This window comes from Heliangelus exortis, chromosome 22 (assembly GCF_036169615.1).
Source record: "Heliangelus exortis chromosome 22, bHelExo1.hap1, whole genome shotgun sequence".
Taxonomy (NCBI): Eukaryota; Metazoa; Chordata; class Aves; order Apodiformes; family Trochilidae; genus Heliangelus; species Heliangelus exortis.
The window spans coordinates 2336057-2363373 of NC_092443.1; the positions used below are offsets into that span (position 1 = coordinate 2336057).

Here is a 27317-nt window from a genome sequence, read left to right on the forward strand (position 1 = left end):
GGGACTGAATATTGCAGAGGACTTTGTTTTTTAAAGTGAAAAGAAGATCAGGCTGTTACAGGATGCAGTGCTGCAGGTATTGAGCAGACCCAGTCCTGGAGATGCCAAACCTGGGCAAATATTTCTTTCCAATACCACCAAAAGCAGAACTTGGCCTGCCTGCTGCAAAGCTGCAGGGAAGGTTACAGTAGATAAAGGGTTTCTCAGGACCAGGGTTCACATTTGCTGCTAAACCACGTGGCTGGGTTTGTAGGTGATGCTCTGAGCCACTCCTGAGAGTGACACTGGCCCTGTCCTTCCCTGTACCCAAAGGTCACTCAGCACCCAGGGCATCGGGACCAGTTTTTCAAAATGGACCCAAAATGCAGGAGGTAAGAGGAGTTTGCATGATAAAGGGCTGCACTATAAATGCCACACAAGCCTGAAATGCTCTAGAAAACTTTGCCAGGGGGCTGCTGCTGACTTACCAGCGTTCCCACCCAGGAAGTCCCCTAGAACCAGTTTGTATTTCTCAGACTCCCCTAAAACTCTGAATGAAGCATACTTTGCAAAGTAGTAGTTGTTTTCAAAGTCTCTCATGTCAATGCGGAGTTCACAGGGTCCTGGAAGAGAAAGTGACAGGGGAGGTGATGTGGGGGTGACAGTGAGCAAGCAGCTGGAGATCGGGGGGGGGGGGGAAGGGACTTAGGGAGCCCTGAGCTACTTTGAGAGGAACTCCCCCTACTCAAGAGGTTAAGATATATTTGAAATTCCTGTTGCTTTCCTGTGAAGCTCCTTTCCTGACCTGATGTTGGGTGGTCGTGGGCACTGAACTCTGCATGCCCAGGAGTCCTCTGCACAACTCTGGCTCCAAGACTGCGTGGGAACAAGGTGCCTGCCAGCACAGCCTGTCTTAGCAGGAAGGTTTGTTGGAATGTTTGTTGGAATGTCTTGAGGGCAGCTCATGCAGCCAGCTTATTCTCTTCCCTGGTTTCTAGGTTTCCTTTTTTCAGTGTGCAATTCCCTGTGTGAAGGGCTGCAGGAGCTATGTGCTGGTTAGGGATAACTTCTGGGACCTCAGACAGGTGCCAAAGGTTCAGAGCCCCTCACTGACCCAGTGTGGGACAGGGGTTGAACCCTCAGGACGCCAAGACAGAGTCCAGACCTTACCCAGTGAGGAGAGGAGGTGGATATTTTCATTCCCCAGCCAGAACTCTGTCAGCTGGTTCCCAAAGCCCCTCTTGTATGAGTCCCAGTCTCGCAAAAAGTTCACTGACCCATCCCAGCGCCTCTGGAAAACCTGAGGAAAGGGGAGAGACCCTCAGCCCCAAACAAGCTCCTGGGCAGCAAAGCCCCCGTGGCAAGGGATGCCCCCAGCATCAGGACACTCCTGTGGGATCCTGGGGACTGGAGACATCTCCAGAGGAGGCCACAAAGATGATCCAGGGGCTGGAGCAGCTCTGGAGGCTGAGAGAGTTGGGGGTGTTCAGGCTGGAGAAGAGAAGGGAGCAATGGGGAGACCTCAGAGCACCTTCCAGTGCCTGAAGGGGCTCCAGGAAAGCTGGGGAGGGACTTGGGACAAGGGACTGGAGGGATGGGATGAGGGGGGGATGGCTTCAAGCTGAAAGAGGGGAGATTCAGATGAGATCTTAGGAAGAGATTCTTTGCTATGAGGGTGCTGAGCCCCTGGCACAGGGTGCCCAGAGAAGCTGTGGCTGCCCCATCCCTGGCAGTGTTGAAGCCCTGGATGGGGCTTGGAGCACCCTGGGCTGTGGGAGGTGTCCCTGACTGTGGCAGGGGTGGGACTGTATGATCTTTAAGGTCCCTTCCAACCCAAACCAGTCTGGAATTCTATGATTGTGATTTTCTGTGATTTATATGCTCATTTACGCAGAGAATAGGTCTGTGGTGCTCGGGCTGCTCCTAGAGATGTCTCCAGGGAGAATCCCCTGTATCCACAGGGCTTCACTCAGGTATCCTGGTGCCATCCTTTGCCCCTTCATAAAGTCACTGTAGGGACACAAAAGCCTCTCCCTCCTCACCCCACTCACAATCCATCCTCCTCCATCTGTGTCCATGTCACAAAAGATGGTGGTGGCATTGCAGCTGTGGGGGTAGATGGTGTACCAGCCACTCAGGAGCTTCCCTTTGCCCAGCAGCTCTTGGCAATTCCTGGCTTCTGTGCAAATCAGGGAAAGAGGTGAAGTGGGAAGAGTTAGAGCCTGCTGGCTGCATCCAAGGAGCTCATCAGCCTGGTGCCCAGCTGGGGCTCAGAGCCCTCCCAGCTGGGAGGATTCAGCAAACCCCACCCCAGCCTCTGAGCCAAATATTTTCACATGCCCAAGATGCACAGAAGGGTAGAGGAGCACCTGGGGCAGGAGGGGCCAGAAGACCACAGACTTTCAGGTGTTAAAGCAGCTCTGATTTGCCCAAACCTCTGCACATGGCTGCAGCCCTAGGGCATCCACGTGTAGCCAGAGCAGTTTGTAGCTCATGGAGTTCTTTTTTTTTTTATTATTTTTAATGACTAAGTTTGCACGTGAACTTTGCAGCTGCTGAACCTGCATGGCAGTGTAACTGCCTGTGATGCAGCAGCACATGTAGAGTAGTTTCTAGTGGTTTCATCTTGGGAACCAGGACAATAATACTCTCAAAAACCAAGGCGGAGCTCCACCAGGACAGGTGGCTCAGAGGATGTGACTTCCCTGGCCTGGCTGGATTGCAGAGTAGACACAGGAGCTGCCTGTGGCTGTGAGATGTAAATGGGTTCACAGTTGTATTTCCCTGCTCCATCCTTCCTTGTCACTCTGAATTAATTTTTATTGCTGCCCTATCCTGACTTCTGGAGCAGGGTGTCCATCACCACAGGCTCTGTGCAGCCATCTTTGGGGTGAAGAACCTAGGATGAAACTCACCCCACGTGTCTGGAAGTCCAGGGTCTCCTTTTGTTCCTGTTGGACAAACCACAGCATGGATTGATTCACCTTCCACACCCTGCCCTTCCCTCTGCCAGCCCCTGGCATCATTTGCTTTCCAAGACAAATCCTGCTGCTTTGGCAGAGCACTGCAAGGTTAGGGGGGCACAGAGAAACCAGAGGGACAGAGAAACCAGTGTTCTGCCCTGGATCCTCCCAGGCCCACCAGAAGAGACCCAGTAGCCCATCAAGGAGCCATCTCCACAGATGGAGAAGGGCACAGAGGGAGGTGAGGACCCAACTCCTGTAATACCAGTGGCACCTCAGACACAGGGACCAGCTCTGTAGGTCTGGCAGGGACATGGTGGGGGATAAGTTACCCATGCAGAAGGAGCTGAAGAAGGTTTGGGAGAGGGGCTGCTCACACCCCTGGCTAGGGCTGAGCATGCAGAGGGGCACAGGTGCCACCAAACAGCCCAGCAGGGACATGGATGAGGACTTTTATCCCCCAATAGCTGCTCAGGACTGGTGTGTAGCTCTAGAACAGCCCAGGGCAGAAGTTTAACTAAACCAGCTCACACCATGAATTCAGTGTAATTTACCTTTTGGTCCTGGGGAGCCAGGTTCTCCTGCTGCTCCTGCAAGAGAGGAAAATGCTCATCACAGAGGGGTCACTCTGTGGAAATGTCTGTGAGTCCTCAGGTGGCTACTCCTGCTCCTCCATATGAACCCAAATGCACAGGGGAGCTGCCAAAGCTGTGCAAAGCCACTTTGGTGACTGTCCCAGCTCCCAGTGTCCCACCTCTGAGTCCTGCCAGCCAAGCCCTGCCTGCTCCCCTGACCAGCAGCATCTCCTGGGAAGAGCAAGACACAGGAAAACAAGAACTGCTCCAGCTCCTGCAGTCTAGCACATCCACAGCTCTGTCTCAGTGGCTTTTCGAGGGGCCTTCCTGTTCTCAGTCAGGCACCAGTGAGATTTAGGGCAACAGCTGCTTTTTCCTGCTGGGGTTTCAGCCGAAATCCTGCTTTTGGCTGCATATTTAACATGCAGAGGGAAAGGTGTTTTTTTTCCCAGCTAGTCAGTGCATGGCTGCTCAGTTCCTGGCTGCCACCTCCTGCTGGGAACTGCTTTGTTTAGGAGAGATACTTTCCACTGTCTGCAGCACAGGAATGCTGCTGACGACCTTAAGAACAGCTTGGGTGGAGGGAAAGCTGACTTCTTGGCAGATGTCTTCTTCTTTTCAGGGTCTCACCCCGTCACAAAGAATCCCCATCCTCTCCTTGCTTCACCAGGGAACAAAGGCTGGCTTGATCCCACCCTCTGGTCCAGAGGTTGCAATGGAATCACTGTCTGAGCCCAGGCTGGGGCTCCTGGAAGGACTCAGCTTCATGTTCCTGCTCCCCAGATCTCCATGGTGTGGTGGGGAGAAGGTTTGGCAAGGTGGGAGGTTGGGGGAGGTCTGATTTTGGAGTGGAACTTTGACAAGAAGAGTAGTGTCTGCCCCTGTGATGTGTTCCTGCTCAAGGACACTGTTTCTGGCACTCACCCCATGCAACACCCACACCCCAATTCCTGCTTTTCCTGCCAAACTCTTGGGATGGTTCCTGGACCAGCTCTGCAGACCCCATCTCCCACTGCATGCCCTGAGCCAGAATAAATGTATGGCTAAAGAAATGTATGGCTAAAGAAATGTATGGCTTAGAGCTGAATGTTATACCTTACCTTTTGTGCCAGGTGGTCCTGCTTTCCCAGGAAATCCCTGGGCTCCCATTTCTCCTGGAAGGAAAGACTAAATTTGTATCTGCACAACATGAACTGACCCAACAGGAGATGATACAGAGCTTGGGCAGCTGGCCAGAAACCAGGGAGCTGGGTTTTGTTAATTATGCTCAATCCTACAATATCTCTTACTTCTTTTCTTCAGGTTAAGCTACAGTGCACTGGTATGGCCAGTGTCAGGCCTAATTAGAAGGTCACATTAATTTCTAGGAGCTTTGTACATCTTGGAACCAACCCATGGATTTTTCTGTGGTAGATCTGCTCTCCCTGCTAATGTGATTCACCATCTCTATGAGCTGGCTACAAAAACCCCTGGAGGACCCATTTTCCTTGCTTCCTGGGGCTGGGATGCCAGCACAGTTCCCAAACAATTTCCTATAGCCATGCAGGAGCATCAACCCCCCTTCCACCCAGCCTGTTCAACAAAGGCTCAGAAAATAAACAAATATTTTTACTGCAGTAGAAACAAGTTGGTTATGACTCTTCACAGCCCAGGAATGCTTCAGCCTTGTGACAAGACTCAGGGAAAAAATGACTCAATATGTACCAGCAGGTCTCTACATGGGATGTTGTCCAGTACCCACAGAGCTGGTGCCACCAGCACAGCTCCAGCCTCACCTTCCTTCTCTGAGCCCTGACCCACAAAGCCATCGTGTCCCTCAGTGCTCATCTCTGGTTTTGGGGCCTCACCTTTTGTTCCTGGAAGCCCTGGTTCTCCTTTTGGGCCAGAGGCACCTGGGATCCCTGGGCATCCTTGGAGAACAGCCAGGCGGTCAGCATCACCCAGTCCCAGGAGCCTCACCTCTGGGGAAATGAAGACTTTCTGGAGATTAATTGGCTTGGAGAGGAAACCAAACCCTCTGGAGCTCAGGAACAGGTGAGGAAAAGCCACAAGGGTTGTAGTTTGGAGTGTTGTAAGGATTAACAGGGTCTCTTGTATCAGAGGAGTGAGACACCAAATCTCTTTGGCTTCAGGGAGTTTGGAGGAGTCTGTGATTTGTGTCATTACATGCAGGACAAATCCACTGCAGCTTAACACAACAAAAGCTGAGGGGTGCCTGGGGGTATTGGCAGCAGTGAAAATGTCATTGACTGCTCCATGGACAGCAAAGGTTCCACCCAGTTTCTTGTCACTGGGCACCCACTCTGTCTGTGCTGACCCCAGTTCCAGGGCTCCTGCCCCCCAAAAAACCCCTGGCTGGCCCTTTACACAACTGGGCCAAGGTATCATGAACCAAACCCTGAAACAGGAGGGAAAACCTTGCCTGGGACAGCTGGTTCCTGGAGGTCTATCAGGGTTTAATGATGGGCTGGCAATTAACAGAATGACAGATGTTCTCTATTAGTGCCCCTCCCCTCCCTGATAAAGGAAGGAGAGAGAAGAAGGGAGAGAGACTGAGGGGTGGGGAACCAAGCTACACAGTGTTAAGGAAACAGTGAGGATAAAAAGGAAAAATAATTTAACATAGACAAATGTACAGGAAAATGATACCACACTCCTCCCCACTTTCCCCCCAGTTATGTTCTCATCACCACTGAGGCTGCAGAGCAGCCCTGGGAAAGTCCAGCCTGGAATCCTGGAACCAGCAGCAGTTGGGAGCTGGAGGCAGGAACATGGATCAGGACCACAGAGAGACGAATGGATGGAACCCTCCCAGGATACCAAAATAAGCAGAAACAGGTAAAAACGGGCAAAGGGAAGGGCAAAGGGGTTTGACCCTCGTTATTCTTCAAATTTATACCAAGTATGATGCATGGGGGATTGAATACTCTGTTTGGTCTATTTTGGTTGTTTCTCTTGTCTGCTTGCCCCAAAAGGAGGTTGGAGGTGTGAGCCCTTCACTCCCTTTCTCTTTCCAATGTTCCTCAGAACAGAGCAGTGACCTTGGCTCTGCAGACCTTTCTGTAGCCATAATTCTAAACACTGAGTGTTATCAGTCCCAGAAGTAGACAACAACTGATAAATTTGTGTTAATATCAGCAAGTACTCTACTGACAAGAAAATTAACTGAAAGTAAACCACAAGGCAGAAAATTAGCTCTATCCTGGCCCAAACCAGGACAAGATCCCAGCACTCGGGGGGAGGATGCTGCCTACACCTTTAGGTTGGAGCCAGCAGGTTTGTAAAGGGGGTGCTGAGGCTTCATTCTCCCTCTCCTCCCACCTGTCTCTGAATTTAAAAAAGCTGGAATTACAAAATGAAGGAAAAAAAAATCATATCTTCCAGGCTCCTCTGTTGGGGGGAGATGGACCAAGCTGTCCCAGCAGGAGGGGTTTAGGGGGGTTGTAGGGTTTGTGCTTGCTTACCTGGGCAGGTGTCCTGGGCATCACATCTTGATGCTGTCAGGCTGAGCAGAGCCAAGAGAGCTGGGGCCACTGTCCCCATAGCTCCTGTGGTCACAACTCCCTTTGGCCACCTCCAAGTGCTGCTTGGCCCTGACCTCTCCAAGCCTTTTATATCCACAGAAAGCTCCAGCTCCACCCCTGCCTTTGCCCACTGCCTGCTCTCAGCTCTGGGGCTCTGGTTAGGTCTCTGGCTGCTTCCCAGAAAAACCACACTCCACAAGTCTGGCAGGAAAATTCCTGCCCAGCCTGCCAGACCACCATCCTCTGCACATTTTGGGTGATTTTCTCTTCTCATATTCAATTTGTAGGGGACATGGAGCAGCAAAAGCAGTGGTGTAGCTCACTGCAAACAGCTCCTTACTGTGCCTGCTAAAGCCCTTTGCCCAGAGCAGAGTGTACCAGGTGAATGGGGAAACTGAGGCACAAAGCACAAGGTCAGCCCAGCTCATGCCCAGTGCTCAGCCTGCTGGGCAGCTTCATTTTCCAGCTCTCACACAGGCTTCAGTTCACACCTGGTCCATGACCAATGGAATTAAAACTCCATCTCCAGGCAAGGTCAGGTGGACACAACAGGGTTGGGTGGGGTTTTTTTCCCCCACCTGTTCTTTTTCCTCCTGTCCCTGCTTCTTGTAACAGGCATTGGGATTACTGGGTCACTGTTTGGCTTTGCTACAGCTGTGCCCTGTGATTTTCTCCTTCATGGCAGCATTATTAGAGACCCAAACTGCCTTTTGGAGTCTGACCCCCACATCACCCCCAGACACAGAGCCTGATCAGCTTATGAACATCAGCAGAGCACAGAATTTAAGTTTTTTTTTCTTCATATTCTTGCATCCCAGTTGAGAGGAGACTGATTTCTTGGAGCCTTTCCCAGCTCTCAGGACACCAGAGATTCCCCTCAAGTGCTCTCTCCCACCCTGAGATCCCTCTAATACCCCAAATTCTAATGATCTCTGAGATCAGCAGTGTCCTTGTTGATGCAGCTGCAATTGGGACAAGCTCAGTCCAAAGCAGGTCAGGCCCCAAGGCAGATTTTGGAACTGGCCTAGAGATCAATATGTCCTTAATTGCTTTTCCTCATCCCAGCATCCATTGATTGCATAGGGATGAGGATTATATCATCAGCAATTCTTTTTTCTCCATTGAGCCCTTGGAAATGTCCCGTGTGAGTACCAAGCCCAGGGGCACTTTGGGGTGAGAAAACAAGAATTTAAAGTGCCCTGGGTGAAGGGGGAGCACCATAACCCAACACCTCTGAAGACAGAAATACCAACAGTGAAGTCTCCAGAACTGAGCTGATCTTCAAGTCCCCAAGAATTTATGGGGAATCTGCTTAGCAAACCAGAAGGCACAGCCTTGTAGAAAGCAGATTTTCCTTTAATCCTGAGCTGGGAGTCAAGACCAAGGACTGAATGTTGCTGGGGTGGGACCGTTGTCCCTCACTGAGCTAAAACTCATCTGAAATCCAGTGGTGGTGGCAATAAGCTTTGTCACTGACAAATCTCCTGCAAGGAGGGGAACTGCAGGTGTAGTGCCAGCCCACATGTGCCTGGATGGCACCTCTGGGAGCTGCTGGACCTCTCTGCCAGCTGGTGCCTTCTCCATGACAGTCCTGAGCCCCATGTGTCAGAGCCTTTGGAGGTGATGCTGTTGCATTGCATTGCAGGCACTGTTGGCAGTTGTGTTGTTAGCATGGCCTTGGGTCAAAACTGGTATTTTTGGCCCCTGCTCAGCACCTTCCTGTAAGCCTGGCTATCAGGGTTCATGGATCTCTTTCTTCCTCATCCAAAAAACTGTGTTGGATTTAAGGAATCCCTCTCCTCAAAAGCAGGCTGTTGGAATTCAGGTTTGTGTAACTGCTGATAGAAATTGAAGACTCAGTGGAAGAGAAGTTTCATCAGTAGCCTGGGCTAAAATATTATTACTGAAGGCTGTAGGAGTAGCAAGAGGAGAGGCTGACCACGTCTGTGGCATTTGACAGGTCCTGAAATAACTGAAATAATCATAACACCCAGTGAGAATTCCATCTGCTCCTCTTGTCTTCTGGGTGGTAAAGGAGCAGACAGCTCCATCTGGGGGGAGACACAATTAATTTTCTGGATCCCATGGGTTCAGAACCCCTTAAAAAAGATCTGCAGAGACTTTGAATAAGCTGCAGAAATACCAGCTTAAATATCAGCCACAAATCTCAGAAATGTATTCGGATGTTGCTAAGGAACCAGAGGGTAGATGCTGTCTGACTCAAGGAAAGCCATGCAGGTGCCTCTCACTGTAATTGCAGCCTCCCTGTGTGGTTGGAAGGAGATGCCAGAGTCTGTTGTGAGGAGTGATCAGATTCCCATCTGTAGAAGAATCTGCTCCCACAAAAACCTGGGAGATAGAGGAAGCATTAACTTCTGTATTTGCTGTGCCCTAAAACTGCATTCAGCCATAGCAGGAGCACCAAGCCAAGCAGGAAAATGGGAAAAATCAGATGCAATATTGCCAGTTGGATTAGGCCAAAACTCCATCCCGTGGGAAGCCAAAATCAGACATTCCAAGAAAACATTTTGCATGTAAATGTGGAGATTCTTCAATTGCTCCTGGGTCCCTGGGGTTTCATGTTTCAGTAAAAAACCCACAACCTTTATACTTCAGTGTCCCAGCCACCCAAGGGGCTGTGCCATGGTGAGGTGCTGTGCTGATCTGGGTGTTTCCTCTGGGGTTTGTGTTTTCCAGGTGATGAAAAATAGGTGGGTTTCAACCCTTTCTCCTTGATTCTGGATTTTAAAAAGCCTCCTCTGCCCCGTGACAGGGCTAAATATAGCAGCCTGCAGCTCATGCTGGCCTCACACTTTGACTTTCCCTCTCAGCTATCACCCACCCACATCTGCATTCCCTCCAGCCCAGGCTGGTGCCATCACAGTGTGTGTGTGTCCTCCCCATTTTTCCCAGGATGAAGAAATTCTGGGAATTCTTTAGGAGCTGTGCCCTGGTACCCAGCTGCAGACAGAGAGTCAGTGGATGTGACTTCAGCTTCCCTGGACCAGCCCACCCTACACCTGCCCCAGCTCCACACGGAACCAGGTCAGCAGGGGATGCATTTCCATTGCCAGATTTGGTCCAGGGAATCCCACCTGGAAAGTGTCCTGCATCACCAGAGGAGAAGGGAAGGGGAAGTCCTGATAGGTCTGTGCTTGGAAAAGGGAGCTGTGAAGTGCTGGTGTTACTGTGCTCCAGCAGGGACATTTTATTAGAATTGAGAAACACTTGGCTGCAGCTCCAGACTTGTCCAGGTTGGGATCTCTTTTCCTCTCTAGCAAACTGCTGGTTTTTCACTTAGAGTTTTGCTTTTGCCATGGAGGCACCTGAGCTCCCCTTATTTCCCTGCAGCCACCATTTTGCTCATGAGCCACCTGTAATCCTCCAAGTTCCCCTGATCTGAAGGGATCCACAAGAGCAGTGGAGAGTGGGGCTTCCTCTGCAGCTTTTCCAGCCACAGCCTGGCAGGACCCTGAGGCTCTGCTGGCAGCTGCAGGCTCTGGACACATGAAATATTTGGACATATTAAATACCCAGCCCAGAGACTCACTGCACTGTATGGTCTGCTGTGATATTCATGGAGAAAAAAGTTAATTTAATTTTGCTTTCATTCATCAGGGGAGAGCTCATCTCGGAATATTTATTAGCAGTATCTGTGAACATTTCTGAAGAAAAAAAAAAATCTTTAAATAATATCCTTAATGTAATGCATGCTCAAGAGAGCCCCTAAAAGGAGCTTCTGTTCTTCCCACCCAGGCTCATCCACGACAAGAATGTTCTGAGCTCATTGCTGAAGCTTTCAGTCATTAAAATTCCAAAATTAAATAGTGTAGGAAATGTCACATACCATTCAAATCTTCTAGAGAAGAAGAGGTTACTTTACAAGATGCTTCACCATTGTTTTCTATTTCCTTGCAGAAACAAGAATGATTTGCCAGGAAATAGAAAATCAGATTATTTCTAGGACTGTCATTCCTGGAGGGAGGAGAGGGGGTGATACAGAACCTGGCAGACAGGAGCCATTCAGAATAGAAGGTGGCACATTTCATACAGGTGAGGTGGGGAGGGAAGGCTGGGATATCCTTCCCTCCAGGATCTCAAAACCTTACTTATAAAATCATGGGGAGAAGGGGAAAGTGCCTTGCAGACACCCTGTTTCTGATGGGACTGGCAAGAGGGTTCAGTAAAGGAGGACAGAACACCCAGAAGTGACAAGAAAAATGTATTAACAAAAAAAAAAAAAAAAAAAAAAAAAAAAAAAAAAAAAAAAAAAAAAATCCACAACAAACCAAACAAAAACAAAGCCCCCAACCAAACCAAAGCAAGCAAACAAAAAACCCAAAAAATCCCCCAGATACTGTGAGATTCCAGCAGGTCTCTTCTAGTCCTGTGGGATAAATTATCCCAAATTTCATTCTGTTAAGCTATGACCTCCCATTACGCTTTACAATAGGAGCTAATCCATATTTCTGGAAGGTTTGTCACCCAAAATTCCTGCCAGGCCAGGTGCTCAGCAGGAGGCAGGAGATGAGGAGTGAGTGATTCCCCTTCCAGACACCCGAGGCAGGCACTGAGTGTTGGGCATCTCCCGGTTTGTTTTACCGGGAATTGACTTAATTTCCACTGTCTGCACTTCTGTGGGGAAGGGGCTTGGGCTGATGAGCTGTCTGCTCTGATTGTGCTGGGAAATCGGGCAGTTTGCAGAGTTTTGGTGAAATACAGTGTTTGTGGCAGAGAAAGGAGCAGCTGGGACGGGAGAGGGAGAGGGAAGGGGCAGGGACAGAAGAAGGGAGAAAAGGTGCGGGACAGAGAAAGGGACACGGACCGGGATGGGGACAAGGGCAGGGACACTGAGGGACGGGGATGACAGGGCCAGGGTATGGCCCCGACCCCCTCTCAAGTCGCTGACCACGGGGGTCACGGCGAGCCTGGGCACTCCTCATCCTCCGACCGACCGCGGTTCTGCTGGGCCCGGCCCTGCCTCTCCCCGCCCCGGTGCCGGGTGTCCGGGGCAACGCAGGTCCCGCGTCGCGGGCCGGGCCGGTAGCGCTGCCGCAGCCATGGCAGCGGGCACCGGGAGCGTCCCCCGACGGGCGGTGACCGGGGACAGAGCGGAGGGGACGGGCGGCAGCGGCTCCTGCCCCGCACGGGGGCTGCCCCGGGGAGCGTCCGTCCAGGTACAGCGGGTGGGCCGGGCCGGGCCGGCCGCCGGTTCCGGAGAAGTCCGGGGTTCCCAGGCACCGGAGGGGTTCGGCCCGTTCCAGCCTGCCCGGTGCCCCACGGCTGGGACCTGCGTCCCTGTCGCCGTGCCGGTGGGTGACACGAGTGGGTGACACGAGTGGGTGACGTTCCCGCCGCTGTCGGCACACCAGGGTTTGCCGCTTCTCCCACCTGCTGGCTCTGCCCCCGGGACAGGTACACGAGTGGGTGGCTGCGGTTGCTGCAACCCGTGTTATGGGGTTTTATTTTTAATTAAGGGTTGTCACTCCTGTGCCACCAGATGGTCTGATAAATAGATGCGTATAATATCAGGACTGTGGCAGAGCTACGAGTCTTATTGTTACTTTTAATGCACCAGAAGTAGGAAACTGAGTTTCTTATTTAAGTGAGATTTACTTAAATTATTAGATTTTCATTAATTAAAAAATATATATTCTAGATGTCTGGCTTTGCTTCAACTGATTGGTCGATGATAATTGACCAAATTTTAGTCAAGAGCAGAGAGGAGAAAGCTCCAGCCAAGGTTTGAAGGGAGGAGGGTTAGGGATAACCATCTTGCTTGGCATCCATCACCTTCACACAACCCAGCACTAACTGCTGGCAGTGAAAAGTTTTGTCAGTGTTATCTACTGAAGGGTGACAGTGTCTGGTTGGGGGCAGCAGTCACTCTGATCTTTTAAGTAAGTGCTGTGTAAAGTTTTAATATCCAGTCACTTCACCTGCATCTGACAGCTGAGGACTTTGTGCCTCCTGCTGATTCCCCTCTGTTTGGAATGGAAGAGCTTTTAGAGAAACTGGTAAAATCCTGGCTGAGTTCTGAAGCCCCTGATTAAATGGAGTTGGGACGGTGCCCAGACTTTTTTAACTGTGTAGCAGCCTCGGATTCCCTGGCCTCATTAGTCCTGTTGTAGTAAGGAGGAAATTTCATTTATTTCTGCCCTGTCAGTTCTGTCGTTCTTGCTCAGGTGTTTGTTCTCTTTTGTACATTACAGAGATATGAAGGGCAGTTCTACATGGACCACCAGCACGGGAAGGGGATTTGCTACTGGCCTGATGGTTCCAAATTCACAGGTGCTCTTTATCTTGGCCATGTGGAAGGCTATGGGACCCTGGAATGGGCAGATGGCAGAAAATTTCAGGTAACTGGAAAAATGTGGTGTTTATACTGTGGTTTCTTTGCCTTTCAAAGTCAGCGTTAAAACAGGAAAATTGGAGTGTGGGGTTTTTTCAAGCAGCTCCCTTAGTGTTTTACTTCAGAGCAAAATTGCCATGCTCTGATCTCCAGAGACGTAGGACACTTTTCAATAGTTTAGTTTTGCCTGTACTTAATTTTCGCATGGGGAAATACTGAAGGAACTGATCACAGAATCATTTAGGTTGGAAAAGACCCTTAAGATCAAGTCCAACACCAGAAAGTCCACCACTAAACCCTGTCCCTAAATGTCTTTTAAATCCTTCCAGGGATTGTTACTGCACCACCTGGGCAGCCTGTTTCAGGGCCCCACCATACTTACAGTGAACAGATTGTTCCTAATATCCAACATAAATCCCCCATGGCACCACTTGAGGCCATTTACTCTTGTTCTGTCACTTGTTACTTGGGAGAAGAGACCATAGTGTCATGGCCACATTAGGATGCCCATATGGGAAGTCTAAAAATTCTGTCCTCTAGAAGTTTATGTGCTGCTGAGTCTCTTCTGTTGGCACATCTTATGCTTGGAAGGCTATAAATACCCTAAATTTAGATACCATTGTAAGGAAAATAACTGATTTCCAGGTTCTTTGTCTGCAGATGCATATGAGACGTGTTTGTTCTGGTTGGGTAGGAAAATCCAACCAAAAATTTGTCCTGGCCTGGATGGTAGCAGCCTGGATAGTGAATCTAAAATTGGTCAATAAAAAGATATTATTAAAATTATTATTAAGATATTATTAAAATATATTGTTATTAAGATATTATTAAAGTAATCTTAGGCCCTAAAAGCACCAGGAAGTTTCCTGTCAACATTAGATCCCAGTGTAATTAAATTTAGGGGTTTCCACTCTGCTGGAAGATTTTCTTTTTCTGTTAAATGGACCAAGGTGTGAGAGCTTTCTTTCAGAGCATCTCCAGCAAGTTCTGCTCTGGCATTAGGGGGTAGGCCAGGTCAGAACCAGCCAGGTTAAATACCAACCAGACTGTAACTCTGCACCTTGTTTGATCTCTGCCTGATTCTAATGAGTTGCCTTGTTTCCTAAGGGGCTGTACAAATGTGATGAGCGATTTGGACCAGGGATTGAGAGCTACCCAGATGGCTGCCAGGACGTTGGCTTGTGGCTCAGGGATCACCTAATTAAACTCTGTATTGAAGTGCCAGGTTCTTTTTCTCTCCTGGATTATCCAGCACACCACAAATACATCGATGGGAGTTCTCAGAAGTGTATTTCACTTGAGGAAGACCCCTATCTCCGGAACTACAAACATCTCCCTTTTGATGATGAGGATATTTGTCCTGAGGGAGTCTTTGTGTATTCTCAGAACACAGATCACCTCACTTTGACTCCTTCCTTCCTGGAAGAATGTGATGCTCAGTATTTTTGTAATAGCCCAGAGCTGCCTGAGGAGGACCCTTGGCCTGTTGCCAACGTAACCCCTCTGTTGGTGAGAATGCAGATGCATGTTTATAAGCACAGGTGAGTGTTGAGAATTAGATTATTGTGTATGGATTTTTAGAAATTACCCAAACGTGGTCATTATTTTCAGAGTTATTTTAAGCTCTGCTCCAGACTGCTTCTCACGGCCTTGTGATCACAAGTTGCCAATGAGATTTTTTTTTTTAAAAAAAAAAAGAGACAAACAATGTACTCATGTCTCAGTCCACAGATTACACTCCTTTAAATTAAACATCAGTTTTGTCCTGGTGACACCTCTAAAAATAGTCTGATTGCTCATTAGCACGTCAGAGTTTCTGGCAGTCCAGTTTTGAAAGGAACTGGGAGGCAGGGGCTGCAGAACCCTGTTCTGACCTGCCCTGTTCTCAGAGTGTTTTGTCCTGCACAGGGATAGAAATGCAGAGAAGCCCAGAGCCAGATTCTTGAAAACACTCACAGTGTGGGCAGTGACACCTTTTGCAGTTGCCTTACACTTCTTCCCCTTTAAAGCTGTACAGAGTGTGCTGCAACGAGTCTGCAGCTGGTAGAACTGTTCACATGGCTCAGTCCTTGTTTCTGGAGGTGCTCTTTGGGCCCACAGAGTATTTTTGCTTTTTTTGGTAGGAACACAAGCTATGTGATCATATATTGTAGCCATACTTAAAGCAGGTGGTGGAACTTGAATCATAAACAGATGTCATGAGTGTGTATGATACGCTGGTTTCATAGAAATACATGGTAGTTAGAGTCTGTTTTCTTGTTTTATTACCTGGTCAGTAGCTGTATGGTTTTTAACTTGTCTGTCTGTAAGATCCCTATGCAGCTGCCTTTACACCACTTTGCCTCCCTGCCATTCACGTGAGCAAACTTACCCAGTCTGAAATAGTTCTTAAAAAGACAGCTGGTGCTATTTTCCCCTCTTGCTAACTTCATATTTTATTCTTGATGTGTGTTTTGCTTTCTTGCCATAGCAGACCAGGAGTACCCAGCTGCTTACATGTCCCACTCTTTCCTCTCCTTCCCAAGGCGCTGGCAGGCAGAGTTCACCCCAGATGTCAGCCCCATCCTCCAAGGAACCCGTGGTCCCTTTGGCCCTCCAGGACCTGTGGAACTGGCAGCAGAGCAGCTCATTGAGAGGGCAGCACAAGGAGACTGCGAGGGGGTCCGGGCAATCCTGAGGAATGGGCTTGCTCACCCAGACACAGCTGACAAACGTGGATACACAGCACTGGCTGCAGCTGCTGTAAGAGGCTGAGCGTGGCTCCTCACACACAGTGAGGAAATTCCTGGTCCAGCAGGCTAGATTTAAGGGTTTTTTTTCTTGCTTCGTTATGTTTGTTACGAAAGGAATGTTCAGCAAACAGGAGAAACAGAAAAGTGGTGATGGTATGAGGAGTGTTGTAACAACATCTAGTTTAACCCAGTGGTTTAACAACATCTAGGTTGAACCCCATCTAGTAGTTAGAAAGTAGATGAAAAATGGATGTTTTGCACCCAGTGAGATGTGGTTCAGCTCTGAGTTTCTGTTTTGTGGGAAATACAAATTTGAACCAGCTCAACAGTGCAGAGCATCCCTACTTTAAAATGGTGTTGTCAGCTCTTTCCACGTCCAAAGCTTCAGTGTGTGGATGTTTCCCTCTACAGGTTCATTCCCACAACGATGTTATCAATCTTCTTCTGGACAGTGGAGCTGATGTGAATAAGTGCAACGATGAAGGATTATCTCCTCTCTCCATGTGCTTTATTCTCTTTTATCCAGAAGACTCTTTCAAGGCTAATATTGCTGAGAGGACCTTGCACAGTTACAAGGTTTGGATAATATTTTTTCCTCAAGCTATAAGCTTGCTTCTTAAATTTACTGGGCAGGGAGGGGAAACCTGTTGGAAATGAAGTACCAAATCATCCTCAGCTGCTCTGAAGTTGCTGTTGTGGTTCCAAGATGTTCAAGTGGCCCATTGCTAAACTGGGGAGACTTTAATGGGGTAAGAAAAAGAGGAATAGGAGAGAGCAGCTGCTCAAACTTCACAGAAGATCAATGTGGAATCATTACCTCTTATTTTGGAGTCAGTTTGAGGTAATTTGGAATGGAGAGGGGTTCTTCCTGCAGTGCTTTCTGCCTGGCAGTCTCCTGACATTCTGCAAGGGAAATTTTTGTTGCTTCCACTTTTCCTCTGAGCTGGATGTGCATCCAGATTTGAGAACAAGCTGGTAGATCCTAGTTCTGGATTTTCTTGCAAACTAATGCAGGCTGAAAACTCTGTAAGTGTCTTGTTTAATTTCAGCAATGTTTTTTTCTTTTAAGCCAGGTGATGTATACTGGAAGAAACTTTTAACTCTTCTGAACTTGCTTTAGACACTATAAAAGCTGAAAAAGAAAAATAACGTTATTTTAAGAGATTTTATTAAAAAAACCCTAAGTTACAAATTGCTTCTAAAGGTTTTCCCTAACAGTTGTTAACAAAATGCCATTATCATTATATGCTGTGCTGTGTTACAGTTCTGATGTGTTAATATATTGAATAATAATTAATTACTAATTAATTATTAATTAATACTTTTTTTTTTCCTAAAACCCTTCTTTTTCTAAATCTTTAAGGGGAACAAACAACCTGAGTCCTCAGGAGCAGTCAGTGTGGCTGAAGGCATCATCTCAGAGTAAGTCTCATGCACTATAGAGGGGACAACAACTCCCATAAACCATTTTGTATAAAAAAGTTAACAGCATTTTATGTATTTCATCAGAGGTAAAGATATTTTTTTGTTTGTTTACCTGGGCAAATCTTGATTTCATGCCAGTAGGAGATGCTTATTGCTTATGGACTCATGGGACTTGTGTCAGTGATGAAATTTTCAGTAGGGATGCAAATGGCACCCAGAATCCACTGTCCTAACCTGGCACAGCTCCTGCACCAGCTTTTAAGAAAAACACTGTGCCTTTTTTTTCTTGGGCTGGATGAGGTATGGCTGAGGAAAGAATTCCAAGGAATCTTCAGTGTGGGAAGCTGCTTCTTTCATTAAACAAATTTAGGAGTAAATATTTACAGGTCACGAGTGATGGGTGGAGATGCAGAGAACCTTTCCTAGCTCTGCTTGGTGTTCCCACACCAGGAACACAGGGATAGCTTTTTCCTGACATTCCTTTGGTGTGGAGGGCTGAGATCTGCTGTTCCTGCTCAGGTCACCTTGCTTAGGTCACTGGGATGTGACCCTACAAGCTGCTGCCTCTTCCCTCTTCATCTCTGCTCCCTGCAAGTCACCTCGGTCCATGGGCTTTTTGAGTTTTGTTAGCAGGTGCTAATAAGTTGTTCTGGTATTTTCTGTGTTAATTACAGACAACAGAAAAGATGGGAAACAATCCAACTGCTGCTTCGGCGAGGTGCAGATCCCAACGCATCCTGGGTCTCCCCACACCTCCTCTTCTTTGCTGTGAAAGCTGCAGACACAGAAGCTGTGAAACTCCTCCTAAAAAAGGGAGCAAGGACTGATGTGCGGCTGCCAGCTGAGGTTTTCCTGGGTTCTCATTCATCAAGTGGGATTTCCAGATTTGTACTGCAGCCTAACTGCCCTGCTCTGAAATCTCCTGCCTGGCAGAATAAGTTTTAGTGTGGCCAGAAAGCTGATTAAAACCATTATCCCCTTTGTAGACACTTTCTATTTTTTGTAATAGAAAGAAGACAAAGCTCCTCTTGTTATTTTGAATATTTTTTTTTTTTGGTTGCCAAGCTTGTGAGTGGCTGGGGGACACTTGTGAAACTGCTCCTTAAGTGGGAAAAAGTTGAGGGATTTAGTAGCAGGAGTGTCTGGGAGCTGTAGGGTCCTGTAACAGCTCCAGGATCAAGGTTCCTGGGGGCTTTTTCTGAGACACAGCACTGGGAAGAGAGTTTCTTTGTTCTTTGATAAAAATACTTAGGGTTGTTTAAGTGCTGCTTGTGATAACCAGGAGTCCTGATGCTATCTCTGTGTTTTCAGCTTGGGGGGTTAACACCTCTGCACATTGCTGCCTCCATCCCTGGCGTGGAAGGGGTCCAGATAACCCAGAACCTCCTGCACGCTGCCCCCGAGATAAATGCCAGGGCAGAAGATGGAAATGAAATATATGGTCCAGACAAGGTATGTATTCTGCTTCTTGAGATCTTTCAGCTGCTGAAATGCAAATGCAGGTTGGGCAGGGAGCTGAGATTCCTGCCTGCTTGGTTTCACTGTGAAATCTTTGTATTCCACTGAAAGAACCTTAAAAAAAAAAATAAAATAAAAGGCAAAAGCCACTTGAGGTCTATAATATTGGGTTGCAGTGAACATATCCTTCTGAATTTAGTGGGCCACTATTTTTTTATCATGCCTTATAGAAGGAAGGGTTTAAATGTCTCGTGTGTGCAGTTCACTAAAAATGCCCAAAGATAGGACTGCATAAATAGCTGTGTCTGTTACAGGACTTGCTTGTTTCATCTCCATGGATCTGGCCTCATCTTTTCTTTCTTTATTTCTCTTTTCCTTGAACCCAGGCTCTGTCTGCCAGCTTCCTGCAGCACTCACTGTGCCTCCAATATTTCCAATTAAAAGAAAAATTTAAACCTGAGCCCCACATTATTCTGTCACAGCTTAGAAGTTTGGGCAGGCCACAAAACCTAAGGACAGAATTAATCTGTATTCTCCCACATACACAAAGGGAAGATAAAAGGGGAATAAAGACCAGGGACTTTAAGTTAGAAAAAGAAAACAATTGAATACAAATTTACTAACACAGGGGAAAGGTAATAACATAAAAAGCATAAAAATATATATTAAAAAAGCATAAATATATATATATTATATATATATTATATTATATATATTATATATATTATATATAAATATATATAAAAAGCATAAAAATACATATAAATATATATATATATATATATCTGACCTGATGGATAGGGGCTTTCTGACAAGCACGTGGCAGCACAGCCAGCAGAGAATGGGGAGAAAAGAGATGGAGGTGCTGACTCACAGGCCTTAAATAAATGAAATGTGGATGAGCTTGACTGAAGTTAGGCTCGTGGTGCCTCCCTTTCCCTACCCTTTATCATCTGGCTCAGTAGAAGTTACCAACATCTTTAGGTCTCTCAAATTAGTGGGGAAAAAAGCAGCTTGGCAGATGAGACCTGAATGTAGAGGAGAAAGTAGAATAAAGGGTGGCTCTTGGTTTTGTGGGGCTGAACAAGTCTTGCCCCTGATTGAGATCCAGACCCAGGGGTGACCCGAGAGGTTTGTGTTCTGTTAATTTGTCTTTAAACTGAGTTGAAAATGTACCCGTGGTTTCACTTGGATTCCTCAGCTTCAGTCCAGAAAAGGCAGCTGCGTCGGGGTGGGCACTTGGCAAGTGAAGAATGAAGCTGGGCCACCAGGAGAGAACTTCTCCTCCTACAGTGGTCCTGTCCCTGAAGAAGGTGGCAGGACTGCCCTGCACATTGCGTGTGAAAGGGAGGATAACAACAAGGTAGGGGCAGAGCCACTCACAGGACACAGTTCTGGACACAGCCTGGCAGTGAGGTGTTTCGTTCCTCTTCAGGGAGCTGACTTAGTTCTTCAGAAGGAAACCTGCCCGTTCCTGGGAGGGCAGCACTGATGAGCTTTGATCATTTGGCTGGTTTAATGTATGGAACCACTGTGCTTGGGGTTCTGGCATGAGAAAGGGGAGGTGTGTTTTTTCTAGAACACCACACTTTAGTTAAAAGGTTTGAGTGTGTTTTACGCTGCTAATATAATTAATTTTGTTATATTATTTTAATTAATATAATTATATAATATATATGATATATAATATATATAATATATACAATATAGCATATATATTACATTATATATTATTACATTATATTATTGCATATTATATATATTACATATTATATATAATATATTATAGATATAAACTATATATTATTATATTACAATATATTATATATTATATCTATATTATATATTATATATAATATATATTATTATATTATTATTATATCATATATCTATAATATATTATATATATTATATATAATATAATAATGTAATATAATATATATTATATTATATCTTATCTTACCTTATCTTATTATATATTATTACAATATAATATAATATAATATAATATATATTATATAATTATATTATATTACTATATTATATATTATAATTATATTATAACCATATTATAATTATAGATTATTGTATTATGTATATAATTATATAATTATATATTAAAATTATATTATAATTATATATTATAATTATATTATAATTATAATTACTATATTATACTATATTATATAATATATAATTAATTTTATTATATTATTTTATATATAATTTATTATTGTATATTATATGTAAAATAATTTTTATTATATTATTATTTCATTATAATTTTTATTATATAATATATAATTATTTTTATTAAATTTAATATTAAAAATTTAAGGTTATTCTGATCTAATTCTCCCTTTCCCCCCCACTTCCCTACAAAGCATGCCAGAGATGTTATCCGCCTTCTTTTAATGCATCAGGCAAACCCAAACATGTTATGGAGTGGCCATTCACCCCTGTCCTTGGCCATTGCCAGTAGGAATGACTTGGTGAGTGTCTTTATTTCATTTTTTTTTTTTTGCATCCTTCTCCATTCCTGTCCCTCTTGTCTGATGGCAGCCAATGCACATAATGAGTGGTGCCTGCAATTTTCAGCTAAAATAACAGCGTTTTTACTTTTCTTTCAAACCTTTGGAGTTTTCCTGACTTGAACTGGAGGGCTCAGTTCATGGAGCTGGGGGGGGGTGATGTTTTTGTGAGGTTTTTGTCTCTCCCTGCAGCGTGCTGCACGTTTACCTCGGGGAAGTCGATTCCCCATCCCTGGAGGGATTAAAAAGTGGTGTAGAAATGGTGCTGAGGGACAAGGTTCATCAGTGGCCTTGGCAGTGCTGGGTTAATGCTTGGACTTGAGGATCTTTTTCAAACAAAATGATGATATAATTCTATGACTATGAAGTAGCCAGATAGAGTTGGGACTTCCTGGGGACTTCTTGGGGACTTCTTGGCACTTGTACCAAAGGTGTTTTGGTTTGTGAATCACAAGGAGTGGAAGGTGCAGATTTCTGCTTCCCTGATTCCTGTTCTCCAGTAACAGAGGGCACAAACTCTCCAGCACTCCAAGTCTCCTTCCCAGGGCTGTCTCCATCCCTTTTCCACCCAGCCTGGGTTGGTGCAGGGGGTTGCCCTGACCCAGGACCCTGCCCTGCCCTCCTCTTGCTGAGTTCCCTCTCCTAGCATTTCTGGAAGGTTTATTTGAACTGAGAATTCAGTGGGAAAGCACTGCTTGTCCTCTGCTGTATCCAGAGCAAGCAGGATGGTAAGGGAGGGATGATTCACCCTAAAAGAAGTGAAAACCACTGGTGGGTTAATTTTTTGTGTGCTGATGCATCCAGGACAAATAGGAGCTGGATACACCATGGAAAATACTGTAAACTCTTAGGGTCTCAGATCATCTCTTTGGGGTCTCATTCCTGCTGCAGTGCTGTCAGAAATGGCTTTCCAGTCACTCACTGGTCACGTTTGCAGGCAGTGGCTGAACTCCTGAAACATGGGGCTGACCCAAACCTGCCACTGAGTGGAGTTGTCAAAAGTGCCCTTTGTGCAGTGCTCAGCACAGCTTATGAACAGCAGAGAACAACAGCACAGAGAATTGCCTTGGTGAGATAACATCTTCCTGTTGGTTTTTTTTTTTAAATTTCCAAAAAAGTGATGTTTGTCAGATCCACCGAGTCCCCTTTCTCTTTAATGTGTAAGCTGATTTTTTTTTTTTTTTTTTTTTCTAGAGCAATTAATCTGTGTTTATTCCTAGCACTGTTGGTGCCTGTCCTGAGGAACAGCTAGGAAAATGAATTTTAATTATTTGAGCAAAGATAACCTCCTGTGTAGAAGAAAAAAAAAAAAATTAAAGCCAACTGGGATGGTCATAGTTCTCACAGCCCTGCCAGTTCTGCCCAGGACCATGTTGATAAACAGAACCAGCCAGCAAACTGAGAGATATTTTTGGTTTGTTTGTTACTGTAGAGTGCTGCTTGTGGTGAGATGCTGTCTCCTCTGTGATGAGGGCAATCTCAGTGTTTGGCCTTGTGGCAATCAGTGTTTTTCTCCTTTTTCTCCTCATCTATGGAACACAGGGTGGTTATTCAGGATGCAGCTGGGGAATTTGGAGATACCCAGAAACAAATAGCAACTGTGTGCAGGAAGGTTTTACTTACACAACACATACAGAGTTAAGAATTGCTCAGCAGCTCCAGAGGGCCAGAAGAAACCTGTGTTTCGGTGCCCAGAATATTCTCACAAACTGAGGTCAAGCTCTTATGCTCAGCCCTGTCTCTGTAGCTGTCAAGTGAATGCATTTTTTTGAGAATAATTTTTTTTTTTTTTGCTTGGCTGTGTAATGCTTTGCTTTCTTCAGGTCAATAAGCTGCTTGAAGCTGGAGCAGACATCCTTGCACCAGTTACTCTTGGGGAGGGCCAGGGCAAGCCCGTGGGGACAGCAGTGGACTATGCCTACTACAAGTACTCTCAGGTAGGATTTCACTGACCAAAAGCATCATGAATCAGCATCTCCTCCATCCAATGCACGTGGCCTCTTGTGTCCTTACCAACTGCCTGGGGCTTTCTTCAGAAACCTCCCTGGAAATATGCTTTTCCCCTTCATTTGTTCCCACCCAAACTATTCTGTGATCCTATGATTCTGCTTTGAAGGAACATTTGACAGTTGGTTCTGTTAATTTGGGAGCACTCACCAAAATGATAACTGGGACAAGTAGAACATCAAACCAGGACATGTCCCACGACCCACATCACTGATTGCTCTCGGCCAGGAGCTGTCAGGTTGGCTTGAACTCAGACCTCAGTATTCCAGTGTTCCTGTCCCTGGTTTAACTCCTGATGTGTTGCAGGACAGGAGAATTGCTCACACACCATACCACACCCTGTCTGCAGCTGAGCAGGAGGTTTTCCAAACCCGTCGATCACTGCTGGAACACATTGCAGAGAAGCTCCGTGAGTCTGTAGTCCTGAAGGAGAAAGAGTGGGACCAGGACGAGCTGAGAAGAGCCAAAAAATGTTAGTTTGAGCCTAAGAGTAATTCAAGATTAAGGGTAACATCACCTGGTGTGAAGGGGGATTTATTGTTTATTTCAGTGTTACTGTCTGAAATGGTAACTCCTAGAAGCTGCTCCTTGGTGAGGAGAATCAGGGGTCCTACAAACTAAGGAGAGTGCCAAAGGCATTGTGGAGAAAATCTGGAGATGAGTTTAGTGCTTGCCAGCTGCTCCCTCAGAAAACTCCACACTATTACCTGTGTTGAGGAGTGTTTGAGGAAACTTCTTCCTCTTCCATAGGAGAGCCTTGGAATTGCTTCCCCTTCCTTCAATACATGGAATGGGATGCAGATGTACTGTGGGTTTCTAGCTTATGGTCACTGCTTATGGCAGCTCACATCCTGAGACTCCCATGGTATCAATTTCCTTCTGCAAACAGAGTAGCAACAATTAATATAAACATTCAGATGGATTGGGTTACATCCTGCAAAGTGATCAAATGTTTGGGGAAATCAAGCTCAGAATCTGGGTCACTGAACAGCATCCCTTGGGGCAGAAGATGCTTGGGAAGGGAGCCCTAACTGTAGGATTGTCACCTTTGTACTTCAGCAAACCTGTGACTGTGACCTTGTCACTATCAGGAACTTAAGAGCAAAAGAATTGGGGGGTCTTTTCCTCTTGGCTGTGACATAGCAAATTGGCTCCTTTTTTCCATGGTATCTGAAGCTTGTTGATGATTTTATGACGTTGAAGCATTTTATGACGTTGAAGCATTTTATGATTTATCTTCCAGTTTTATACAGCTGACGGAGCCAAGAAGACTTTTAATAAACATGGATCTTGTGACTAACATCCTAATTCTCCAGTCAGAGTAGTGATTTTTGTTTTCCTGCTTGTTGCAGCAGTAGATTTTGCCGTTCATACCAAGGAGAGAGGGAGCCATCACCTGGAAGAAATGAGGTAGGGCTTAGATATTCCATTCCATATTGACAATTCTCAATCAAAAATACTGTACCCTGGTTTTCCCCTCACCAAAGCCATTGTGACCCTGCTGCTTTTTTTTTTTTTTTTCTCCTTTTCCTCTCAAGTCAGCTGCAGATCCCTTCTCTCTCTGCTCTGATCACATCACTGCTCATCACCTTCAGATTGTGCCACAGCATCCAATCTCCCTGGGTGTCCTGTTGGAAACCCACTGACAGCTTTCAGACCTTAAAGTAGTGTGAAAGTGCTAAGAAACTGGCCCATGCAAATTCTGTAGCTCTAGAAATTGCAGGAAAGACCTGGATAATTTGGATGTTATTCCTGGACTGCATATTAAGTTTCAGTAATAACGGAAATACTTGCCTCAAGGTTATGGAGTTCTGGTGTCAGCTCCTCCAGCTGCAGGGAGCTCCCAACTTTGCCTCTGTATTTGAATCAAGAGGAATTGACACGGGAGTCAGGAACTGGGGCACTTCTGAAGGCACAAATTTTAGGCACCATTTTTGTTGGACCAATGTGGATCAACAAGTAGAGCAGAAGATGCAGAAATAGCCAGAGAACATAAAGAAAACCAGAAAGCTGAAGTAGCACAGAGGTTTTGCAAATAGATGTGATGATTTGCAGAGAGAGATGAAACCAGCAATATTTGACACCCATTGGGAAAGGGTTCTCAAATGCTTTAAAAAGATGGAAATATGTAATCCAGGTTGCACTTTTATCTCGTGTCCTGTTTCACAGCCCCACTGGAAGCCCAAGTGCTTTTCATTTGCTTTTCCAGTGCTGGTAGAACTTCTGGGATGCAGCAACCTGAGTGTCCCCCTGCAGTGTCCCAATGGATTCTAGATGGGCTTCCCAAGATTTTACCCTGTGCTAGCTCTGCCCTTCCATAATCCATCCTTCCTGCCAGCTGGGAATGTGCAGCTCCAGAGGCCGTGCTGTGGGCACAGTGCAGCACAGGGTGATGGTGCAGGGCTGGTGAAGGTTCTCATGGTTCATTTGGCCTTTCCAGGGTGTTCCTGGGTGCTGCTTTTGCAGCCCCATCCCCTGGAGGTTCCCGTGGTGAGTTCCCGAGTCTCACGTTTCTCACTGTTGAAGATTATTTTTATGTTGTAGCCATTTCATAGAATCCTAGAATGGGCTGGGTTGGAAGGGACCTCAGAGCTCATCAAGTCCAACCCTTGATCCACTCCCCCCGTGGTTCCCAGCCCATGGCACTGAGTGCCACATCCAGGCTCTTTTGAAATATCTCCAGGATATTTGAGAATCCACCCCTTCCCTGGGCAGCCCATTCCAATGTCTGATCACCCTCTCCCTAAAGAAATTCTTTCTAATGTCCAACCTAAACCTCCCCTGGCACAACTTGAGACCTCTTGTGCCCTCTTGTCTTGCTGAGAGTTGCCTGAGAAAAGAGCCCAACCCCCCCCTGGCTCCAACCTCCTTTCAGGGAGTTGGAGAGAGTGATGAGGTCTCCCCTGAGCCTCCTCTTCTCCACCCTCAACACCCCCAGCTCCCTCAGCCCTTCCTCACAGGACTTGTGCTGGATCCCTTCACCTCCTTTGGGCCTCCATCTCCTTCCTGATTTTTGGGGCCCAGAACTGGACACAGGACTCAAGCTGTGGCCTCCCCAGGGGCAGAATCCCTTCCCTGGGCCTGCTGGCCACACTCTTCCTCATCCAGGATTCCATTGGGACTCTTGGCCACCTGGGCACACTGCTGGCTCATGGTCACCTTCCAGGTCCCTCTCTGCCACTCTGTGCCCCATGGAGCTCCCCATGGGGTTGTTGTGGCCAAAATTCGGGACCTGGCACTTGGAATGTTGAACCTCATCCCATTGGGATCATCCCAACTCTCCAACCTCCTTTCAGGGAGTTGGAGAGAGTGATGAGGTCTCCCCTGAGCCTCCTCTTCTCCAGCCTCAACACCCCCAGCTCCCTCAGCCTCTCCTCATAGGATCTGTGCTGGATCCCTTCACAGCCCAGTTGCCTCCTTTGGACCTGCTCCAGCACCTCAATCTCCTTCCTGCGCCGAGGGGCCCAGAACTGGCGGTGAAGCTGTCACCGTGAGGACCCCACCTCTCGTTTTCCAACTTTTTTTTGGTTTGTTTTTTTCCAGGCTGCAGCTGTTTAAGTTCTGCTACCAGTGCGGGCGGTCGGTGGGGGTGCAGCTGGCGCCCTGCAAGCGGTGCCACAGGATCTTCACCTGCAGCGAGAGCTGTAGGAAAAGGGCCTGGGCCGAGAGGCACGGGAGGGAGTGCGGGGCGGGAAGAGGTGAGGAGAGGGGAAGGGGGAGAGAAACAGCGCGGGGAGAGGGAGGGAAAGGGAGGGGAAGCGAAGTGGTTTA

The 27317-nt window shown here is 46.7% G+C and overlaps 2 protein-coding genes and 1 long non-coding RNA gene across 5 annotated transcripts in view; 1 reads left to right on the forward strand and 2 right to left on the reverse strand.

Moving 5' to 3' along the window:
• LOC139806569 (ficolin-2-like) overlaps positions 1-7082 on the reverse strand; it is a 9594-nt gene extending 2512 nt beyond the window's left edge. The window contains exons 1-8 of the mRNA XM_071766360.1: positions 6982-7082; positions 5365-5478; positions 4618-4671; positions 3497-3532; positions 2895-2930; positions 2031-2158; positions 1150-1279; positions 468-602 (exon numbers count right to left, since the gene is read on the reverse strand). Coding sequence (XP_071622461.1) covers positions 468-602; positions 1150-1279; positions 2031-2158; positions 2895-2930; positions 3497-3532; positions 4618-4671; positions 5365-5478; positions 6982-7060 — 712 coding nt within the window. The 5' untranslated portion in view covers positions 7061-7082. The remainder of the gene's footprint in view (positions 1-467; positions 603-1149; positions 1280-2030; positions 2159-2894; positions 2931-3496; positions 3533-4617; positions 4672-5364; positions 5479-6981) is intronic.
• ANKMY1 (ankyrin repeat and MYND domain containing 1) lies at positions 6095-25142 on the forward strand. 3 transcript variants are annotated; one of them, XM_071766355.1, is made up of 15 exons: positions 6095-6355; positions 9955-10086; positions 13254-13400; positions 14501-14934; positions 15919-16135; positions 16537-16701; positions 17489-17547; positions 18225-18396; positions 18862-19002; positions 20210-20371; positions 21393-21500; positions 22477-22608; positions 23363-23476; positions 23853-24018; positions 24899-25142. In XM_071766355.1, exons 3-15 carry the CDS (start codon positions 13275-13277, stop codon positions 24958-24960), a joined length of 2058 nt encoding a protein of 685 aa, XP_071622456.1. In that variant the 5' UTR covers positions 6095-6355; positions 9955-10086; positions 13254-13274; the 3' UTR covers positions 24961-25142. The 3 variants fall into 3 exon arrangements, with proteins under 3 accessions (XP_071622456.1, XP_071622455.1, XP_071622454.1); XM_071766354.1 differs by lacking the exons at positions 6095-6355; positions 9955-10086 and adding an exon at positions 11932-12218 and having other exon boundaries at positions 24902-25142; XM_071766353.1 differs by lacking the exons at positions 6095-6355; positions 9955-10086 and adding an exon at positions 11934-12218.
• LOC139806571 (uncharacterized) lies at positions 16696-27208 on the reverse strand. The gene is made up of 8 exons (XR_011730288.1): positions 26984-27208; positions 25842-26063; positions 24254-24942; positions 24064-24163; positions 23697-23969; positions 19799-20553; positions 17663-18354; positions 16696-17257 (listed from the first exon to the last, which is right to left on the reverse strand). It is a non-coding gene; the product is annotated as an uncharacterized lncRNA (long non-coding RNA).
• Between the last annotated feature and the right edge of the window lie 109 nt (positions 27209-27317).